This window comes from Amblyraja radiata, chromosome 10, assembly GCF_010909765.2.
Source record: "Amblyraja radiata isolate CabotCenter1 chromosome 10, sAmbRad1.1.pri, whole genome shotgun sequence".
Classification (NCBI taxonomy): Eukaryota; Metazoa; Chordata; class Chondrichthyes; order Rajiformes; family Rajidae; genus Amblyraja; species Amblyraja radiata.
In genome coordinates, this window is record NC_045965.1 from 58,000,403 (window position 1) to 58,023,482 (window position 23,080).

The following is a 23,080-nucleotide window of genomic DNA, read 5'->3' on the forward strand; positions in this document are numbered from 1 at the left end:
CTTCACTGTTGACCATCCTTTCATCATTATGTCAGATGTGCCTGTAAGCAAATTGGGGTGCTTTACAATCAACATGTTCTTTATAATGTTTTTTTCTAAGTTGAAGCTGAAACTAATTGTACTAGATTTATCATGTTTTCATAAGTTTGAAGTTTAAGTTTGTAGGCAGTTTAGTGTTGTTAATCACAGGAAATTTGTTTATGCATAGAAACCCTGTAATTACATTGCACCATATTTCCATCGTGTGTCATTATGGAAAAATGTGGTGCTGTAATTCAAAATTAGTTATCACGCTGTGTTTAAAATTGTTTTGTTTTTCCACATTGATGCGTAAACCTCCAATTTCAGGGGCAGCATGAATTGTGAATTACCTTCTCATCCTCCAAGGCAATTCGTTCCCCATTTTCTTGGAAGACACATACATGCACCAGTTCTACTGAATTTCTAATTTACATTTATAATCTCCAAGCAGGCCAATTAAACATTCTGGATATTAAAACTGTCCTGTTTCTAAAAACAAGTTACAATATTGCTTTATTATCATATCAACATTATCAATATTAAATAGCATGAGGATGCAAATAGGATTGCCTTAGCAATCAAATGTGCATGATACAATTAGTACTTCCCTAAAATAATAATTTAATCATTCCAATTTAAATGCCAAAGTAATGCTTTAATCCTGAAACATGGAATTTGGCCTTCATTCTTGTGCTTATGATTCTCAAATGAACAATCTATTTTCAAATTTATCACATGGCTGTGAACAAAAAATTATTTCAGAACTTAGAACAGAAAAGCACAGAATGGCTCTAGGCCCACAATATTTATGCCGAACATGATGCCAAGTTAAAGTGGGTGCAAATGTAGTAAAATATTGTGCTGAGAAATATATTTTGCTGTCCCTGTGGAGTTTGCGTTTCCTTCAGGTGCTCCGGTTTCCTTCCGCATCCTAAAGACTTGTAGGTTAATTGTCCTTGGTATGTAGAAGTGGATGAGAAAGAGGGGTAACAGAGATCGATGCCCAGTGTGGACTTAGTGAGTCCAATGTGATCGATGCCCAGTGTGGGATTTGCTGAGTTGAATTTCCTGTACCCTTGCTGTATGAAGTAAGGCAAGTTCCCAACCTGAAACTTTGTCTGTTCGTACCCTCCACAGATGCTGTCTGACCTTCTGAGGTCCTCCAGCACTTTGTGTTTTGCTCAGTTCAGTGTGTTCAGGTACAGGTCAATCATGGTCTGCCTGGGTGATGAAATGCATTTGGGAGTCTGAATCAAATGGCCTCTGAATTGCCTGTGTCACAAGTTCACACAAAAGCAGGTGGTTGTCTGTTACTTCAGCTCTCCCCGTACTCCAGTGCTGCATCTCCCTTGCATCTCGCATCTGTAACTGATTCCCAATACTGTTCCTTTGTGCATTCTGACTTATTTCACTCCACTCTACGTTGACGTTTAGTCACTAGAGTTTTTTTTAAGCCACAGTCTCCCACACAAAGCTTTTGGTCACTGCGACTTAATGTTCTGCATTCCTGGACACTCCCAAATGCTAAAGGCACTAAATAAATACATATTGTTGTTGTTGATACCAAGACGGGCCTTCATTATGGCTTTTTTACTTGGTGCTAAACTAAACCATGCATTTATTACTTTGTTTTATTGCACTAACAAAAAATAAATTCCAAAGGATTATTTCTAAAGGTCGAACAGCTGGCTGTCTCTATAACTTTTTGGCTCTAATCAGTGGAGCGTCAGACTCCAACCCATCTGCATTAAATTTGTGCTGTAGGATGTAGGTATCAGAAAACTAGAAGGGAATACGTACAGTACCGTGAAAGTAGCCTACTTATGACACTGGAGGTCGGAAAGAATATGTTGCATTATGGTTGGTGGTTAAGATAAAGTAATAAGTATATGAAATAAATCCTGTTGGAAGTTATTCTCCTCCTACATTGTCGCATGTTTTTGTGCAGCAAAATTAATTCCACATAAACTGTCTAGACCAGAAAGTAACTGGGCACATATTATTTATCACTCAAGCCCTAAATGTACTGGACCGGCTACAATACAGCCAGTTGTGGGCCAAGTTTTAATCGATGTTATGTTTAACATTAGTAAACATTGTAGTAGTATTATCATTCATTACTGCATTACTGCAGAACTATTGCCTATAGAACTCTTTACACATTTCAAAGACTATGTTTCAACAAGTTCAGCTTTTCAAGTTATGGAGGCAATAGCCATGGCTTCTTAGTAGATCGAATTTGAGCCTGGATTTTGTAGGCCACGGTTTGTTGCACATGCACTAATTCGGAATCCCCCTGGGCCCGTGCATTTGAATTTACAGCAATCTTGGTACGCTGCTGTCTAAATCTCCAACATTAATTAAAATCTAGAGGATTACTGATACAATAACTTACTGATACGTTAGGTTTGAATGCCAGGAAGATTAATTGGCACTATTTAAGATTTATTGGACTGTAGATGTGTTCACTTACTGTGCTTTTAACCCAGAATTGTACAATTCATACACATTTATCTCTGCCTTAGCACCATGAATTTGGACTCATTTTTTCAGAGGCACTTCCTCTGACATAAGAACTAATGAGCCCCGGCAATATAAAATGTCACCCTGGAGTGACAAATATTAAGCAATATTTTTTTACGTACATGAATGGGTTTAACAAAATGCTTTTATTCTTCTTAATTTTAGGTGTCTACGAATTCTACAGTTCAGTTTCCATCAGCAAACTTTACCTCATCAAAATCATTGGAAGAGCATTCACTGCCTCAAGGTAGTAAACACTTACTGCAGTGGACCCAGAGAAAATATGGGTCCGTAACATCTTTTACTGAACTGAATAAGGTGAATAATATTTACATCAAAGTGGGTGAAGGTGAGTCCCTCTTACATCGCGATTGCCGTAAGTTGTCTCTTATCTGTAATGATCAGTGTGAATTATTCATTATTGGCAGTTATTTAGTTATAGGTATGTTAGTATAATTATTTGAAATTAGTTCTTGCAGGTAGCTGGGGTTTCATTTTGTAAAGTGTTTTGCTGTTTATTATCTCTACATATAATATTGATTATCATAAGGTTTGGTAAAATTAGCACCTCAGATATTTGTTTGCCACAGTTAAACTGAACAAATTTTAAGACAATATTTCGATGTTGGTTTGTGAACAAATCATGACACTGTTTCTAACTTTTCTAGATCCTGCATTGTCACCGACGTGCATAATAAAGAAAAACTTTCTGTCTCAGAATTATCTGGGAGCCTATTTAAAAATGCAACCTGCACAGGGTTGTACAACTTCATACCCAGCCGAAGAAAAAGAGGTTCATGTTATTGAACTTGAATCCCCAAGTTCTAGTACTTACAGGTAATTCAGAATTTCAGTATTGTTCGGGTATTTGATTCCTTTCAAAATGCTGAATTGCTGTGTGATAAGGGGTAAACAATGACCGTGTTGTTTAGAATATGGTGTTATGACGAGCAACAGGTGTCGAAACATTAGTATAATTTACGCTTTAGAACAGAAGGCAGCCTTTTTGTGCAAAGGTCCATTTGTGGCAGGAGGATTCCAGGTAAGTACAGGTACTTGGAATGGAATGAATGCTCTCCATCAAGCCCTCCATTGCAGCCAAATGCCCCTTCCAGACATAAACGCATAAGTTGCATTGATCAAAGATTTAAGGGCCTGTCCCACTTACGCGACCTTTACAGGCGATTGTCAGCACCCGTGATAGGTCGCCGAAATTTTCAACATGTTGAAAATTCAGCGGTGACCAGAAAGCTCCTATGGTCGTGAGAGGTCTCCAAAGAGTCGTAGCATCTTTCTGGTTGCCGCTGAATTTTCACCCTATAACGGGTGCAGGCAGTCGCCTGTAAAGGTCGTGTAAGTGGGACAGGCCCTTTAAGGTTCCACGCTTCAGCCGGAGAGCTCCTATGCACTTCTGCAATGCAGCAGAATGTCAAATGCAGAGGCAGGTTACAAGGATCCTGAGGCTAGTGTTTTGAGAGGAAGGATTCAGTGGCTCAGCTGGTGGAGCTGCTGCCTCGTAGCGCCAGAGAACCAGTTTCGATCCTGACCTCGGCTGCTGCCTGTGTGAAGTTTGCACGTTGTCCCACGGATCGCGTTGGTTTTCCCTGGGTGCTCCGGTTTCCTCCCACATCCCAAAGACGTGTGGGTTTTTAGGTTGATTGATCTCACTAAATGTCCCCGAGTGTTTAGCGAGTGGTTGTGATAGTGGGATAACAAAGAACGTCTGGGTAGAGGCGATTAATTTTTGACTCTTAAAAGCAGTGTAATTACTTATCTAAACCAGTAAACAAGATTTTCAAAGGTTTCAAGTGTGAGGAAGGGCTAACTTTTGGGAGGGTAGCATGCATAGAAATAGTTCTGATAGGATGTATTGATTAAGATTTTTTTTTTTTGTTTCACGTCTTTTGTGAATTGTCTATGTTTTCACTTTTTTAACCTGGTGACATGGACTGCTTATTATTTTTATTTGATTTTTATTGGCATTTCTGGCCAGTTAATTTTGAGGGACACCAGCTGGTTATCGTTGCTGGGATCTTCCAGTTTGGGTCAATGTACTTGAGGTTGGTCTTGCAGAGAGTTGTACAGGGCACTGCCTTTGACTACAATTTAATTACATTCAGTTTGGGCCTTCACTGTTACGAAAAGCTGCTTTATTTACAAATGAACAGTGCCAAAGTAGTGCTAAAACCAATATTGTGCAAACTCTCACCAGATTTTGGTCATTGTTCTGCCAGTGGTTTTACACCAACTAGATACCAGGAAAACAGCTCCAGAGTTCTCGAATGTATTTCCCACCATGTCCATACCTATTAACAACTAGCATTAAGTATCCCAAAAACTTGCTCAAAATTGGTTATTGTCACATTTCTTCCACATCACACAGATAAACTTCTAGGATAATGACTAGTTGCATTTTGTTAAATTTCCCTGACTTGATATAACTAACTACTTCCGGATGACTCACCCGGTAACGGTTTTAATGGGGCATCACTATTTCACCTTGCAGGATTCTTGGAATACCCCATCTAACCTCAGGAAATAGTTCCTGATGACGCCTAGCGACATTTTAACTGGATCCAATTGTTTCCATGACTCCTTCATTCCGCTAAGTTTTCCAAGTTTTCTAATAGAAAGACACAAAATTCTGGAGTAATTCAGTGGGTCAGGCAGTATCTCTGAAGAAAATGGATAGGTGACGTTTCGGGTCAGAACCATTTTTCAGGCCTAATTTTCCAAAATAAAATTCAATTTATTAAGCTCTAAGTTTAATGTTATCTGATTTGCATTTTGTACTAACATTGTATTTCTAAAAAAAAAAGCTGGCATTAAAATGATACGATTTCAAAATGAGAGTACTTTTTTATTTTCAGTCATTGTTTTTCGTTAGTTATTTTTACCTGAAAAATGTACTTGAGTTGCCAGTTGTGGTGTTTATCCTTTCTGGTACAAATGCTACCTCCTCTAGCCCTCTAAGGTATTATTTCTGTTCTCATGCATTTTCCATTGAAAGTATCCTTTAATGCTTTTATGATGAAGTCAGTACAGTTACATTTCCTGATCATAACATCTGACCAATCACCCTTCATTGCTGAATCAAACTTAACAGTAAACAGAATATGTTTCTCAATCACCTGGCAAGCATCATAATAAAAGCAATTCAAAGGATAATATAGTCGTGTGCTACAACAAAGTTGTCAGACCATTTGCTTGGCTGGCACAGATTTTAACAAGCTTGCTTACTCTGTTATAATATGCATGCAATGGACCTTTAGAACTTTTCTCTTGTGGATTCCCATTTTAACAACATTTTTCTATCCTACATAACAATGCAATAAATGCAAAATGTTGGATATGACTCATTTATTTTGTCCTGTTTTGTATACCTATGGTCTAAAATGTATATTCCAACATTCAATATGGTAGTCAGCTTTGCCCTGATGAATAAAGCTGCCTGGACACTGTAGAGATATGTCTAGCAAAGATCAGAGTTGGGCCTCTGTAATTGCCTCTGCTCCACATAATATAGGCCTACGAGTAGGCTAATTGACCTCCTGATCATACATGATTGTATAAACATAAGAGCAAATAATAAGAAAACTATCATCATTAATAAAAAACACTCCACTAAATCATGGCTGTCATTGAGATGGACAAATAAAACTAATTTGTCTGTGCAAGTTAAACTGTCATTGAGAGAAAAGTGTTAATGGTCAAATTCCAACCTCAAAAGTCTGACCTTTTAACTACTTCTGGAAAAAGCGTGTAGCCTAATTTTGAGTGAATATTACTATGAATCATTTTATAATGCATTTTGCACTCTGGCCTGTTTTGCACATGTTCTATTGTCTGGGATTAATTCCAGCATTTTAATCAACTAGCCAGACACTAGAGACATGTTCAGCTGGAAAAGATTGAGTGTAAGTAAAAGTTTTGGCACACATACAATTTTTTTTTTTTTATACTGTCCCACAGCAGGATTTTCAAAGTGGACATTGTTGTCGACATACGACCAATGCATGCAGACACCGTGCTCTCCAGAAATATTTTGCTGATCCTCAAATGTGAGAAAGCAGTCAATTGGGTAATTCAGTCCCATGGTGTCAGTGGAAAGCTCGAAGTAATTGTAAGTATTTGAGTATTTACCTCTGTTAACTAATTGTTATTAACTAAAAATCAAAATACTCTAAGTTTGTTGTGGTATGAGAGTGTGAAACACTTTTGATGACTTAGCAAGTGGATGGCTTTTAAAAAAGTATTGTGAAGAATTGCCCTTCCAAAAGCTACGAAAACCTTAATCTAGTGATATATATTGCTTTCGTTCATGTATGAGTTATTGAAAGAATGAATATACTGTTTTTGTTGGGGATTACAATTTATCAGAAAAGGAAGTTGATCCTTTGCAAAAGTTTTGAGTCCACATCTTTGCATAGCAAAACAGGTTAGGGGCACTTAAGAGTGTAATGTGAGACTCAGTACTGAGAACGCATTTTTCTGCTGGTTCCCTCAGGCTCTTAGCTGTTGAGTTCTGTACTTGCCCAAAATCTTCAAAAACTAACTGCAGTTTCAAGTGCCATACTCTCAGGAGCAGAAAATATTATTTCTATTCTGACTTCAACACAGTTCTCAATATTTGTTGCTGCATATTTCCATGCTTTTCTTCTTCTACAAGCCAGGAGCAACTTAATGGATACACAAACAATTGCAGATGCTGGAATCTTGAGCCAAACACAAAGTGGTAGAAGAACTCAGCAGGTCAGGCAGCATCTGTGGAGGGAATGGACATGTGACGTCTGAAGAAGGGTACCAACCCAAAATGCATATATTCTCTTCATGGATGCTGCCTGACCCACTGAGTTTCTCCAGCACTTTGTGTTTTACTCAGATCCTATTTAAGATTGGGAACATTTCAGCACGCTCTTTCAGTTTCTTCAAAAAAGTTATTTTCTCAATTTATTAAACACTCCAGTTAGGCACTGAATCTGCCCATCCTTTGCTTACATCACACACTCTGTTACACTAACCATTTGTGGCTGCATAGCTCCTAACAACCTCTTGGTCTGAAATGGGCATGTGAGTGCCGATTAGGCCACAGGTGGTGGAAACTAAGAGCCTGCCTATGGAACTTCCTGAAGGCCTTCCTGCAGTTCAAGGTTTTCTCTGTTTTAGACTAGAGATACAGTGTGGAAACAGGCCCTCTGTCCCACTGAGTCCACACCAACCAGCTAGTCACCCCCGTATACTAGCACTAGGGGCAATTTACAATTTTTTACCAAAGCCAATTAACCTACAAACCTGTACGTCTTTGGCCGAGCACTGGAGAAAACCCACATGATCACGGGGAGAATGTATAGACAGCACCCGTAGTTAGGATTGAACCCGGATCTCTGGCGCTGTAAGGCAGTCACTCTACCGCTGCTGCCACTGTACCGCCATTTTTTTCATTTCTTATGATTATGGCCATTTAGCTTAAATAATTTACTATTAAAATATTAATAGCAACAACAACAAAAATCCACTCGAAGCACAGTTTCGCAGCTGGTAGAGCCTCTGCCTCAAAGTGCCTGAACCCCTGCTTCGCTACTGGCCTTGGGTGCTGTCTGTGTGGAGTTTGCATATTCTCCCTGTGACTAGGCTTCCTCTGGGTGCTCCAGCTTCCTCCCACATCCCAATAACGTATGGGTCTGTAGGTTAATTGTACTCTGTCAATTGCCCCGAGTGTGTAAGGAGTGGATGCGAAAGTGGGATAACATAGAATCAGTGTGTATTATCAGCATGGGCTTACGATGAGCCAGTTTCAATGCGTTACTGTATCTTCCAATTAAATGTTTTACTGAAAATATCAGTATTAATTAAAGCGGAAAATATTTTCACGTATATTTTAAGTGACAGTTGGCAGCCTCCTTCAATTGAATGGGGCAGGGCTTGATGCACTCGCCAACTCTGACTGGTGTGGTGCTGAGGGGCCAGAAACCTGGTATACCCTCCCTCTCGGCTCAGAATGTTACAAGTCCTCTGGACTTGAAGATGAATCCTCACAACAGTTCACCATTGGCATTTCTCTCCTTTCTCGCCAGATTAAACATAAATAGTCCTTTCATTGAAAGATAGAAGTGAGCTTTAGATAAAAGAGCAATTTTGAAAAAAACTGGAATAACATTATCTGTTCTGTTATGGTTCAAAATTGTATCACAAGTAAAATGTTCTGTTTATTTTCTTTCCTGCATTCATTCATGGGAATCACCGATAAGTATAAGTTTCTGGCAATATATTATTCTGCTTGAGTGGGTGATGGTGATTCTCTTTCATGTACTACTGTAGACTTCATAATGAAATACTTCCAGCATGCTGCTTACGAAGGTAGTTTTATCATTTTTGCCATTCAATAGTGAAGATGGCAAAGTATTTCTATGTTGGGATCGGATGCGACATGCAGGGGAACTTGCAAATGTGGTGCTGCCATGAATCAACTGCTCTTGAGTTTCTTCATGATAGAAGTTTAGAAATACAGTATGGAAGCAGGCTTTTCTGCCCATCGAGTCCATGCTGTCCATCAATCACTAGTTCACACTAGTTCTATGTTATATCACTTTTGTGTTCACTCTGTGTACGTTAAGGGCAATTTACAGAGGCCAATTAACCTACAAACCCGCACGTCTTTGGGACGCCTTCCTTCCATCATTAGATCAAAAGTGGGTTGTTTGGTGATTATTGTATTCAAATTTCAATTTCAATTATATACAGCAGGACCTGGACAACATTTAGGCATGGGCTGATAAATGTAAGGTGGTATTCACAGCTATGCTAGCCAAGCTATGGTGAGTTACTGACTTCCTAACACCCCAAAGTCTTTCCACCAGATGCGAGGCATGAGTCCAGACAGTGATGGAGTATACAGCTCCAACTTCACTCAAGATGTGCAACACTATCCTGGGAAAAAAAGCTTGCTTTGCCGACACCCCAATTGTTGCCACCACTGGCACACAATGGTTCTGACACTTTGTAACACCATCACCTCTAGGTTCTTGTCCAAGATGCACAGCATCCATGTGCCAGTCCTTCATTACAAGGACTCAATCCTGGACCTCACTGCCTGACAGTACTGTGGGAGCACCTCCACCAGAAGGACTGCAATTGTTCAAAGGGGCAGCTCACCGCCACCTTCTCAATCGTAATTAGGAATGAGCAATAAACGCTGGCCTTGTTAATGACTCCCCCATCTTGAAAAAATGAATAAATAAAAAATCCTATTTCCACCACCCTAACACCGATGAGTTCCAGATTATGACTGCCCTCTCCAGAAAATTGTTTTCCTACGCATCCCCCAGTGATGGTTTTTCCTCTGAATTTTGCATCTGCAGTCCTTTGTCTTTGAACCATCTGCTAAAGGGAATAGCTTCTCTCTATTTACTCCATGCAAATTATTTGTAATCTTGTGCATTTGTCAAATCACCTTTTGGCCTTCTTTGTTCCAAGAAGAATATTCTCATCTTAATTCTAACTTTAAGCTTGGAACTTTTCATTCCTTGGGATCTTTGGAAGCACACATTTTGTATATTTGTGTGATTATTCATACTAATCACATTGTTTTCTATTGCTGTTAAATGTTATTTGCCAAATGCAGATTCACCCCATTTGAAGAACGTATGTTTCTGAAAGGTTTTACCAATGGAAACACTTTGGAGCTTAATATTGTTCTTTAGATGGAGTATGAAGAAAGTAGTGTGGCAGTGTTATAACCAAATTGGCCTTTTTAAATTGAAATGGAGAATGTGTTAGTCATGATAATGCAGTTCTGTACTAAGTATTTGTTCAGCTGTCAACCCAGAGCGTGAAATCGGTAAGATTGTGGAGAAAGGGAAATCAGGCAAGCTTTATACTGAACCACATTATAGCCAATGTAAATTATTTCCTTGACAGCACATTAGTGCTTATCTGAGTAACTGAGCAACTTATTACAATTATGTAGAGCAAAAATAAATGATTCTTGCAATTGACACAGTGGTACTTTGTAGGACATGTTTTTAATTTTTTAAGCTATTTAGTAAATTGAAGCAAATGCATAAAAGCATTAAATGCTCTGGTTGTCAGAGCAATCAAATGAAGATGCAACTAATGAAAATAAATCTAATTACCATATATAATTACCTATGAGAGCTTTAAAAAAAAGAGTTCCTGCCCTATAAAGGATTAGCGGTGACCGGTTGATGGTATTGTATTGATGAAGTATGGAGTGGTAATTTACTGGCCTCTGGGAAGAAATACTCAATCAGTCGAATAATGATGTGTGGCTTTTTTGTGCATTGGTAGCAAAGCATAACAAAAAAGAAATGTTCCTAAAAACAATACGACTGTAGTGGAATGTAGTTGAGTATTGATGAATTCGTGGGAATTTTCAGTGGGAAAGGATTAACATTTGGACACAATAAGGGCAAATAGAATGAGGAACAAATGGGGAATTTAGAAGGGATACACTGCATTATGTCTGTGAAGTGATCAGACGTTTCAATGGAAAACATTATTTAAACCATGAAATCCATTTAATGTGTGTATTCTGGTCACAAAATGGATAGACGACTGAAAGGTCTAGCGGATTTAGCTAAATCTGATATTCCCTTTGACAAGTTTATTTTACTTAATGTTATCGACGCATTTCAAAATATATTTAGCTTGAAATATTGGTTTACCCAGTTGTCTTCAAACAGAAAATGACGCACATATCATGTACATTTGTAAAATGAGTCTTTTTTTTTCACTTAAATTGTTATTGATTTTTAAGAGATATATACAAAACAGTGCAACACCATCACCATAAATAAAACAAAGTAAGAAAAACAGCAATCAAAATAAAAAAAATAAGTAGATAGGGGGGAAAAAAAAGAAGTAAATAAATAAAAAAATTGGAATAAGACTGTGTGGTTCACTTACCAAATTAAAAAAAGAAAAAACATTACATTGATTAGTTATCTGGAGATAATTCAATATTCATACAAACATACCATCTGTATAACGCACTCTTCCCATATCTAGCTCGGTATTTATCTAATTGGTGTCATGGCTCAAATAAACGGTCCATTTTCCCCAGATCTTCTCAAATGAATTCTCTTTGACTCTCAAGGATTATGTCAATTTCTCCATATTAAAGATGTCTCGCACAATTTCTAACCACTGTTCCTGTTTTGGACTTTTTTCATGAAGCCACTGCCTGGTAATGGCCTTCTTACTTGCTGCAAGCAAAACTTTAATCAAATATGTATCTTCTATTTTTACAATATCTTTAATACGCCCCAGATACATCACAGGGCAGGTATTTGGGATTTTATGTAAAATGAGTTTCAAACGTTAACCTCACCACCCTTTCACACTGCTTACTCTTATTCCAACTGTGATAGTGGCTCTCACCATTCTCCCTCCTTTTTAACATGAATGCTATAAAATTAATTTGATTTCCGAAACCAATTGTAAATTGTTTTAAAGAAATGGAAATATAAATTATTTATTCCTGTAGACTTAAGGCAATAGCGACTTTTAATCAAGAGAACTCTTACTAAAATGTTTTCACCATCTACATTCATACAACAAAAGAAAGTACTCTCCGTGGTCTATATTGCCAATAGATAATGGATCTGTGCCTAAAAGTTTGTTTGATATTTTACCAAGCCAGGGTTGGATGATTTTTAGTTATGAATAAAGGTTGCTCAGGCTGTGTTTGTCTTCTTTAGAATAGAAGAGATTGAGGAAAGATTGAATGGAGGTGTATAAAATTCAAAGGCCCCTTAGAGAGGGTGGGAGATTGCAACCATCACGTGGTCTGCCCTGTTTTGACGAATGCAATCGACCTGGCATGCACAATCAAATAAGATCAAATAGAACAAGTTGTCCTACAACTTTAGGCTGTGCACGCCATACGCAAGAAGAAGAAGCCCATAGAGAGCAGAAAGGAAGCATCTATTCCCCATGCCAAAGGCATAACTAAGTTCATAGATTTAAGGGAATTGTTGGAAAGGTTATACGTGAATAGAATTTTCAGTTAAAAATCCCTGGAACTTACTATCTGAATGAACGAGTTTAAGAATAAGCCAAAGAACATTAAGAAAGAGCAGGATTAGAACATTTTGCCCCTCAGCATGCTCCCTATTTCAACTTGATTTATGAATGATTTGCCCCAGGCCTCTATTCCTCTTCTCCGGTTCCCTATTGCCCTCAGTTTCTTGATCTTTCAAAAGTGTATGTATTTCCTCTCTCCAAATACCCACAAGTCTTTTCACCACCAACCTCATAAGTGGAGAATGACGGAGATTCACCACTCTCTGTTAGAAGGTGGTCAAAGTACCTCAGCTTCCTAAGTCCTCACGATTGAGATCCTTCTCCAAGTGGAAACATCTCAACCTATACCTTGAATAAGTCTACTGGTTTCAGTCACTTTCAAAGGAGAGAAATCATGAATTCAATTAAAATGTATTTGCGTATGCACTGGCGGTGTCATAACTATGAACTCATAACTGGGAGGTCATTTGGCCATATAGCTTCTTTCTTCTTTGCATGTGGTGACTGAGCTAGAAGGTTTCCCATGCCATCACCTTCCATATTCCACTGTTATAACCTCTTTTTCTCTAAGTTTTTGTTTTTTTAAATGCAATATACCCTGTTGTAGGAGCCATTTGGCCACTTTTGGCTGCTTGTGGGGCACCTTTACTTACTAGGAGATATCATTCTACTTTTAGTCAGCTGCCACAAGGCGTCATTTGCCTGTTCCTACCTGATCCTGCATTGAACATCAATTACAATCCTTGTGCATTTTATTTAAATTCTCACAATCTTTGCAGCAGAGATGCACAGCAGCATTTTCAAAAGAGAACCGAAGAGATTTCCAGTGTCGGGAAATGTAGGACAATGTAAAACTAGATCTGATGTAACATGGTAATAATATGCTTGTAAATTTTTTTTAGACTTTGAAGGATGTAAAGGTGTTTTCTTAACTGCATTCCAGATGTAGAACAAACTTCAATTTGCCAAGGTCAATTGTGTCAGCATGCATAATTTCTGAACATTGCCCTTGCTTACTTTCCTTCTGAAGCAAAAAAACAACCAGTGCCAGAGGTTTTTCATGGATGATGTTACTGCAATCTCTGTCCTTTTGCAACTTAGTAAATAGTTTTATGCCACTCTTTTTGTGATACTGTATTTCACACATCATTGGCCAGTTAGAACAGTTTATGGGTCTGTCTCTTTTCTCTCTCCCATTAAAATGTCTGTACTGCAGGTTATGCCTGTTAGACTTAGAAACCAGACGGCTGAATTCAGTTTTGATTCTGTTAGGAAGCAACTGGAAGAATAAAGTCTACATATTCTTGAAGACTATGATTTTACTTGAGGAAAGACGCAAAATGCTGGAGTAAGTCAACGTGTCAGGCAGCATCTCTTGAGAACATGGATAGGGTACATTTTGGGTCGGGACGTTTCTCAAAACTGAATTACTCCAACATTTTGTGTCTTTGCTTGGGAAACCCGCATATGCAGTTCCTTGTTTCTACACCCTAATTTTACTTGAAGTCCATCCTTTTATGAAAACGCAAATTCACCAGGTTAATTCCCGGGAATGTGGGACTGACATATGATGAAAGAATGGGTCGACTGGGCTTGTATTCAATGGAATTTAGAAGGATGAGAACTAATGTTATGGATACATATAAAATTCTTAAAGGATTGGACAGGCTAGATGCAGGTTAAATGTTCCCAATGTTGGGGGAGTCGAGAATCAGGGGTCACTGTTGAAGAATACGGGGTAGGCCATTTAGGACTGAGATGAGGAAACAGTTTTTCACACAGAGAGTGGTGAATCTGTGGAATTCCCGGCCACAGGCAGTGGAGGCCAATTCACTGGAATTTTTCAAGAGAGAGTTAGATTTAGCTCTTAGTGCTAAGGGAATCAAGGGATATGGGTAAATAGCAGGAACAGGGTACTGATTTAAGATGATCAGCCATGATCATATTGAATGGCGGTCCTGGCTCGAAGGGCCGAATGGCCTATTCCTGCACCTATTTTCTATGTTCTGTGTTTCTATGTCTTCCAAATATTTTGGTAAATCATGTTAGCGACTTCCACCACTAAAACTTGCTATGTGTTGTTTACCAATGGGTAAATCTAGCTTTTTGCCAGACCCTCTGACAAATGTATTCTTGTTGCAAATGTGTGCAGAGCAGTGGTTTTTCATCAATTATCTCCTGGATTGTCGATCGGAGCTAGTCGAGGAATGCAGTTGATCAACAGGGAGATTATGTGGGGCAAAGGAGCAAATCATGAAGAGAAAACCATAGCAACTTACCTGGAAAAAGGTGGCCAACTCAAGCTCACCGCCAGTGGCCATGTTTGGCTCAGATTTCGTTTAGTTTAGTTTAGACATACAGTGTGGAGAGGGGCCCTTTCGCCCACTGAAAAGCCACGCGGTTATAGGGAGAATGTACAAACTCAATACAAACAGCACACGTAGTCCGGATCAAACCCAGGTCTCTGGCGCTGTAATGCAGCAACTCTATTGCTGCACCACCTTGCCACTGTATTTAATGTGCATTAGCTACACGTTTCTAGTGTAGTATACTTAACTCTTCTGTTGAGATATTTTCTGAAGTTGAGATGCTCTCTCCATAGCTATAATGTCTTTTGGAATGAAAACATAATGAGATCAATGCCAAATTCCATAGTAAGAATGAGCTAGGCATATGCAGTAACATTTTGCCCTGGTAAATGCAACTAATTTCAATCTTATCACCTTGAAAATACAGTTTGTGCCACTGAGTTTGTAATACATTTGATGTGGTGGCAAATTGTTGATCTGTAAACTATATTAAGCAAACCAAAATAAAGATATAATGTTTTAGTGGTATTTTAATTACCACATTCTGACAATCCAAAAGTATATACACAGTATAAGCACTTAACATAACTGAAGTTAAAGAAGTTAAAGATAGGTCTTTGCATGTGCTTTTATTTGCTTTTTAGGTTGATTGTGAGTGTTTAATTTTAATTGTATGGATTTCTCAAATTGGGATAAAAAAGAACAAATTAAGTATGGACGGCACAGCTGGTAGAGCCATTGCCTCACAGCACCAGGGACCTGAGTTTAATCCTGACCTCATGTTATTTGTGTGGCGCTTGCACGTTCTCCCTGTGATCACGTGGGTTTCCTTCGGGTGCTCTGGTTTCTTCCCACAAATTGCGTAATTGCCCCTAATATGGAAGGTGTGGACGTGACTGGGATAAAATAGAACTTGTGCGTACGGGTGATCTATGGTCAGTGGATCACAAGGCCTATTTCAATGCTGTATCTCTAAACATAACTAAGTAATGATCCTTAACTTGATAGATTTGTTATTGACATTTATCTCTATCTCATCAAGATCTCTGACAGGGACAGTATTAAATTTAGTCGAGAGACAGAAGCATCCATGGCTGTGGTGAAGAAAACCTCATCTAATCTGACGACCGCCAAGCTTGACCTTATGCGTTGGGTTCGAGAACGAGGTCACAGCACGATCACTTCATATACAAAGGCCTCGGTTGCCAACCACATTCATTTAAGGCTTCAGGAAACTGGTAAGTGTTCAAGAATGTGTATCTTCAGTAGGAGTTAGAACTGAATTATAATCTGATCACAGCTATATATCAGCATCTTTAATCCCAACAGCAATGAATGTCCATCACGCAACCTTGGCGTGATCTTTGATTCCACCCTCTCCCTTGAGCCTCACATCCGCCATGTCATTAAAACCTCCTTCTTTCATCTCCGCAACATCGCCAAACTCAGACTCTCTCTCACACCTCCCGCTGCTGAAAGACTCATCCATGCCTTCATCTCCTCCCGACTGGACTACTGCAACTCGCTTCTCCTTGGCATCAGCTCCACCTACATCAACCGACTCCAACTGGTCCAGAAGGCAGCCGCCCGACTCATCACCCACACCAAATCCTGGCATCACATCACTCCAGTCCTCAAACAACTTCACTGGCTTCCCATCTCCCACCGGATCACCTACAAAATCCTGATCCTCACCTACAAAGCCCTCCACTATCTGGCCCCCCCATATCTCACTGACCTCCTCTCCCCCTACCAACCCTCACGGTCCCTCAGATCCACATCAGCCGGTCTCCTCTCCATCCACAAGTCCAACCTCCGCAGTTTTGGGGACAGAGCCTTCTCCAGGGCAGCTCCCAGGCTCTGGAACTCCCCCAACTGATCCGCAATTCCGTGTCCCTCACCATCTTCCAGTCCCGCCTCAAGACCCATCTCTTCACCTCTGCCTATCCTTGGCCCCACGTCCCCCTCCCTTTTCATCTGTGCATTAATTGCCTCATATTGTGTTTTGTATTGAATTCTGTCTTTACTTTGTGTACTAGTCATGTCTCTACTATTTATTTCATTCTCCTTACATGTTTTTCCTCTACCTGCTAAATTTTTGTAAGGTGTCCTTGAGACTCTTGAAAGGCGCCCATAAATAAAATTTATTATTATTATTATTATTATTATATATAAACAATGTCTCAAAACAAATTGGAAGGGCTCAGAAGTTATATAGTTATCTACAAGTATTTAAAATAGACTACAATAATTCCAGCTCGTGAACATTTTTACATTGTGTAAAATAAATTATTTTAAGTTTAGTTATAAGTAGTCAACACAGTGAGTTATACATCACTGAAACAGGCCCTTCAGCTCACAATTGGACTTCATCATCCATCCAGCTTATGCAGTAAGTAGGTTCATTTGTCTTTATAAGTGTGGTAACGCAAAAATAGGGTAGAATTTGCCCAAAAAAAGGTAGAATTTGCAATGTTAATCTTGATGCCAAATATTGTTTATTCAGCAACATGGTTATGAATGAAGTTAGTATGAAGAATGGTTAATATCAAGTCCCTTTAAGTATTGTTGGGACTTTACTCCTTATGAACACTATTTGTGACCAGGAACCACATTTGCTACCGCCCTGGCTGTGTAGCAATAGTTTTTCCATGGTTGCTGCAGATTATCCTTAATCGGACTTTATTGAACTTTATCTTGCGCTAAATGTTATTCACTTTATCGTGTTTCTGTACTCAGTGGATAGTTCGATTGTAATCATGCGTAGTCTTTCCACTGTCTGGTTAGCACGCATCAAAAGCTTTTCACCATACCTCGGTTCACGTGACAATAAACTAAACTCAAATGTGAACCTGAGCTTTGCTTGAGGATAAGGATGGTGAGGAACTTAGTGGAGGTATCATTGAAAATATTGGAGATGATTGAGCAATTTATCCGGGAAGCAACCTGGCACTTGCCCCAAATACCTGGATATTATCCAAGTCCAAGTATTGGAGTTGCTGCGAGAGGTTTTAGAATTTGAGTTTCTGCATACCTCTCAAAAATTGTGAATTGCAATCTTCAAATTCCGTGGAGGCAAAACGTGAAAATAAAGCATTCTCACATTGGGACGCACGAGTTGACAAAGTAATTCCAAACGTATCACTTTATACATGCAACAGAAGATAAAAGCCAGGCATCAGCAAGGTTCCAGCTGTGAGAATGAAAAGTGATTCTTTGTGATTTCTGAATGAAGTAAAATTTTCAATTCCAACAATTTACTTTCTCTTTTTTGGAAGTTGAAAACCGTAAAATTTGTGGTCTTTTTGAAACTGAAATACTGGAAGTGATTCAGAAATTCTTAAGGGAGACAAGAGATGTGCTGCAGCTGCTATGGGGGATGTTAGCTCTCCAAATGCCTGTGGAACAAGTGGTCAAGTAACAGGTGCAAGAGCTACAAGGCAAAGAAGACAAGTCACTTCTAATATGGCAAAGCGAAAAATAATATCTTTGCATCTCATCAGGGAATCAACATTGAGTTGGCAAGAGGCAGTGATGTGCTGTAACAAATGTTGGACCGGCTGCTGAAAATGCTCAAAATTGTTGCTTGTAAATTTAAATCGGGTCAATATGTTGAAATGCGGTGTTAACTTGATAATATATTGCTTTCAAAAGTAATTCACTTTTATGGGGCTAAATGGTTAGTTAGGACTGAAGTTGTTTATTTTTTTATTTTCTTGTTCATCACTTCTCACTGCTTACCTCCAGAAATGTTTGCATTTCTGAAAATAGGTTTATTTGTATATACGTACGTTACAAAATTTAGGTTTATTATTGTCATGTGTACCCAAGTACAGTGAAAAGCTTAGTTTTGCATGCTATCCAATCAAATCAGATAATACTATACATAAATACAATTGTCAAACTTGAGTACAATAGGTAGAGCAAAAGGGAAGATACAGAGTGCAGAATATTGTTCTCAGCATTATGGTGCAATAGTTATAGAGATAAAGTACAAGGTCCTCAATGAGGTAGTGGTAAATTGGACAGTAAGCTAGCATTTGAAGGGCTGTTCAGCAACCTGATAACAGGGGAAGAAGCTGTTCCTGAGTTTGTCGGTGCGAGTTTTCAAGCTTCTTATTTACTGCCTGGCAAGAACGGGGCGAAGAAGGAATAGCCAGGGTGGGAAATGTCTTTGATTATGTTGGCTGCTTTCCTGAGCCAGCGTGAAACAGAATTTAGCAGATAAAATAGAAGTAATTTAACCCATGTGTTTTATTTCACTTCTCTCCTTTTCATTCTTTTCTTCACATGTTATCTAACTTTACAGTTTTAATTCCTGCTGCTATTTTTCTCTATCAATATTTTTCTTTGACATAGATATCTTTTCAAATGTGCATTCGATCCGTTTCTATTTTGCTTTATGTGAATGGCAATAGCACAAATGCCAATGTGGGTAGTTGGAATTGTATCTTTTTTTACATCAAAAGTGAAATAAGACATCTTGGAGGATTTCTTTGGATCTCTGCAGTGTGGAATTATCTCAAGTAACTTGGGGATTAAGCTGAACCAGATAAGTGGTGAAGGAACTGTAAATGGAAAATGAACAAATCCTGGATAAACTTTCTTATGAGAAGTTTTCTTTGCTAGCAAGAGTGACCTTTTGCATCCAAAGTAGCCTTGAGATAGTTGAGGAGGTGAATCCACTTACTGTGTCTGAAGAGGTTGCTCCAGCAATACTGTTAAATCATGATGGTATTGCAATATTGACCCTTATTGATGGAAGGCTACCAATACAGATCAGGATCAGATGAGATTGGGGAAGGAAAATTTGAAAGTAATGGCATTTCAGCACACATATTTTTGTCCGAAGTAGTAGAAATCCCAACCTTGAATGGCTTTATCAAAAAACAACATTGACAAAAGCACTAAAAAGCCCATAAAACAACCAACCCATCCTAAAATATAAATATAGCAGCTGGTCTTCGATGAAGGGACAATAGCACAAGTTAATTCAAGGAAGCCCCGCTGATAAATGTTCAATTTTTTTACGTTAAATTCACTATTAACAAATTGCTTTCCTCAGCACCATATGCTTTGTGCATTATTTTGACCCAAAGGAATTACTCCTTGGGAATCATGTACTTTTGAAATTGTTAGTGCAGTTCGCCCAAACCACAGGATTTCTGAACATAAACAGTCCAGTCTCCCAGTGGCATCAACCAGTGTTATAGAAAAATTAAAATGTCAAATTAAACTTGTTAATCGTTTGAAAGTTATCACAAGTCCTTGCAATAATAAAATGAACAACTTTATTGAATAATCCTTTGGGTAGTTTTGCTTCACCATTCCTGATGGCTATTAGTGTACAAAACTTGCTATTTCTTTCTTCCTTTTCAAGAGGAAATACTATCATGGATGTAACAAGTGTTATTAGGGTTACAGTCAATGATAGATGTAGTTGGTTTGGTAACATTGACATTTTATACTGAAGCTGAAGACTTAAATTTTTATCACCCTTTTAACCAACTGATCTGCTTGGCCTTTCCCTGAAAACTGTTGGATCATTTTGGCCAAGCAATGTTTGTAGTTTGTTTGGTTGTTTGTTTTTTTGCACAAAGTCCGCGAGCATTCCCACTTTTCATTTCACCGCACATCTTGTATGTGTATGAGACGAATAAACTTGACTTGGTACAGTGAAGAACATGGCTTAAAAGTACAATATTTAGACATGGCTCCTTGATACCTTGGTCAAATCACTATTCATGATGCACATTGAAAATCATAAATAATCTGAGCCTTGTACTGTAAAGAACTAATTTAAGAAGGGGGGAAAGAATGAAAGAGAAATTCTAAGGTCCAATTTGAAAAGATCTAATTAGTCAGGAATGTTGGAAAACTGATGTGGACTGAGTGTTGATTTCAAAATAATTGTAATGTTGAATTTTTAAATCTCAATCTGAATAGTGTAGTTGATCCAAACCCACATAGATTCATTCAGTCTACCAGAAATACTGATGCTGGAGAATGTTGATATTGTTCCGATTGCATTTTTGTGGTATGTAATGCATTGTAATAGTACAGTAACACTATTGTTGCTCTTTCAGCCCGTGATATTAAATGGTATAATAGCGTTGTGTTCAACTGTTTAGAATATTTGACATTAAGATGTTTAGTATTTGAGAGTCTTTTGAAAATTAGAACTCAATCCATTTAAGAAAAAAGAACTGAATCAAATCTTGTTCCATGGAGCATTCTATAGATTACAAAACAGTATTACTGTGTTCCACGGTGTTGTCTGGGAAAGAATAGTCGGACTAATAAGTAATAAATAGGGATGTGGTTTATGCTAATTTGGTGACAGGGAATGGCAGACAAAGCTTAAAAGTAGAGATATGGAATGCAGCATTGACGACACTCAAGTTTCAGGAACTTCATTGATTATAACACAGCAATTGAATCTACTGTTGACTAAATTAGACTTGTGGATAGTCACTTTATTCCATAATCAAGACCGAGTTTGTTATCTAACGAAGTCTTTCTGTAACCTCCAGTCTGTAATCATGACATAGTTTTACTGACAATCAAGTTTGTGTGTAATCAACTGAGAAAATAAAAGCTGTACCATAGTTGTGCTCAGGATATCATCTTTGACTGATCTCCTGGGGTACACCACTTTTAATAAATCGCCTCCGCATGGTCTTACCATTTCCTCCTAAACATAGAATGCTTCAAATGAAATAAGACAATGCAGGGATAGACAGAGTTGACGTGGATAAGCTTTTCCCACTGAGAGTAGGGAAGATTCAAACAAGAGGACATGACTTGAGAAATAAGGGACAGAAGTTTAGGGGTAACATGAGGGGGAACTTCTTTACTCAGAGTGGTAGCTGTGTGGAATGAGCTTCCAGTGGAAGTGGTGGAGGCAGGTTCGATTTTATCATTTAAAAATAAATTGGATAGGTATATGGACGGGAAAGGAATGGAGGGTTATGGTCTGAGTGCAGGTAGATGGGACTAGGGGAGAATAAGTGTTCGGCACGGACTAGAAGGGCCGAGATGGCCTGTTTCCGTGCTGTAATTGTTATATGGGTTTTATGGTTATTAATACAGTTATAACACTGGAGTAAATTAGATCTTCTAATGAAACTTGTTTTAAGCCTTGTAATGTTTTAAATGGAAAGACTGTTTATTGACTATTTCCTGTTCTTCCAACACCCACATCCTATTCTAGTTGAAGAAGAGGAGGTTGAGTCCTTCCTGCCACCAGAGCTGACTATTCTGAGGGAGCCTTTGCAATCGTCAGATCAGGCCTTGCCTGGGCATAGAAAAGCTCTTCGGTTTCCATTTCACTTTGACCAAGAAGAATATGACGGGGTGGACACCGCTCACAAGTTGCCACAGCGATCACAAGATAGTACATTTGAAAGGCTAATGAGAAGTGGATTACCTGAACCAGAAATTCAAACTATTGATAATGTGGCCCTATCTGTTCAATGCAAAGATGAAAAAATGATCGCTGTAATTGAAAAGAGCAGCTTGCAGGTTTGTTTAATTCTATTATATGCTTTATCAATTTTGTAAATATTAATTCACAAAAATATCATCAGTTCAGACAGTTGGAGACAAAATTCAGGTGCTGGAATCTGGAGCAAGAGACCTGATGCAGGATTTCAACTCGAAACGTTGACCATTTGCTTCTACCCACAATTTGCTGCTCCAACACAGAGTTCCTCAAGTCTTTTAGATTAGATTCGTTTATTGTCATTCAGACCTTTCGGTCTGAAGGGTCTTGACCCGAAACATCACTTATTCCTTTTCTCCAGTGATCCTGCCTGTTCTGCTGAGATACTCCAGCTTTTTGTGTCTATCCTCAAGTAGATTGTTGCTTCGATTGTTTGCTAGTTGTAGATACAGTTGTGCTTGAGCATTCTGTTGCCATAAAAGGAAAGAACAATGAGATTGGGCAGAGTCAATATGGATTTGTGGAAGGGAAATGTTTTTTTGAGGTTGTAATTCCCAGAATTGGTAAGGATGAACAATTTGATGTGATATTTCTGGATATTTCAAAGGCCTTTGATAAACTGCCACTCGAGAAGTCACCAAATATAATTAGAGTGTGAGAAACTGATTGAGGATTGGGCATCATGCTGCCTGGCCCGCTGTTACTCCAGCAATTTGTCTTTTTTTTTAAGCTATAAGAA

General features: G+C 38.6%; 1 protein-coding gene across 3 annotated transcripts in view; it reads left to right on the forward strand.

The window, feature by feature from the left end:
* The window catches only part of tgfbr3 (transforming growth factor beta receptor 3), a 116,259-nt gene that overhangs the window by 68,085 nt on the left and 25,094 nt on the right, over window positions 1-23,080 (forward strand). For 2 of the 3 annotated variants that reach the window (XM_033028965.1, XM_033028963.1), the window contains exons 5-9: window positions 2,710-2,893; window positions 3,213-3,381; window positions 6,517-6,667; window positions 15,940-16,135; window positions 22,111-22,421. In XM_033028965.1, the coding sequence (XP_032884856.1) occupies window positions 2,710-2,893; window positions 3,213-3,381; window positions 6,517-6,667; window positions 15,940-16,135; window positions 22,111-22,421 (1,011 nt within the window). The remainder of the gene's footprint in view (window positions 1-2,709; window positions 2,894-3,212; window positions 3,382-6,516; window positions 6,668-15,939; window positions 16,136-22,110; window positions 22,422-23,080) is intronic. The other variant, XM_033028964.1, reaches the window with a different exon arrangement.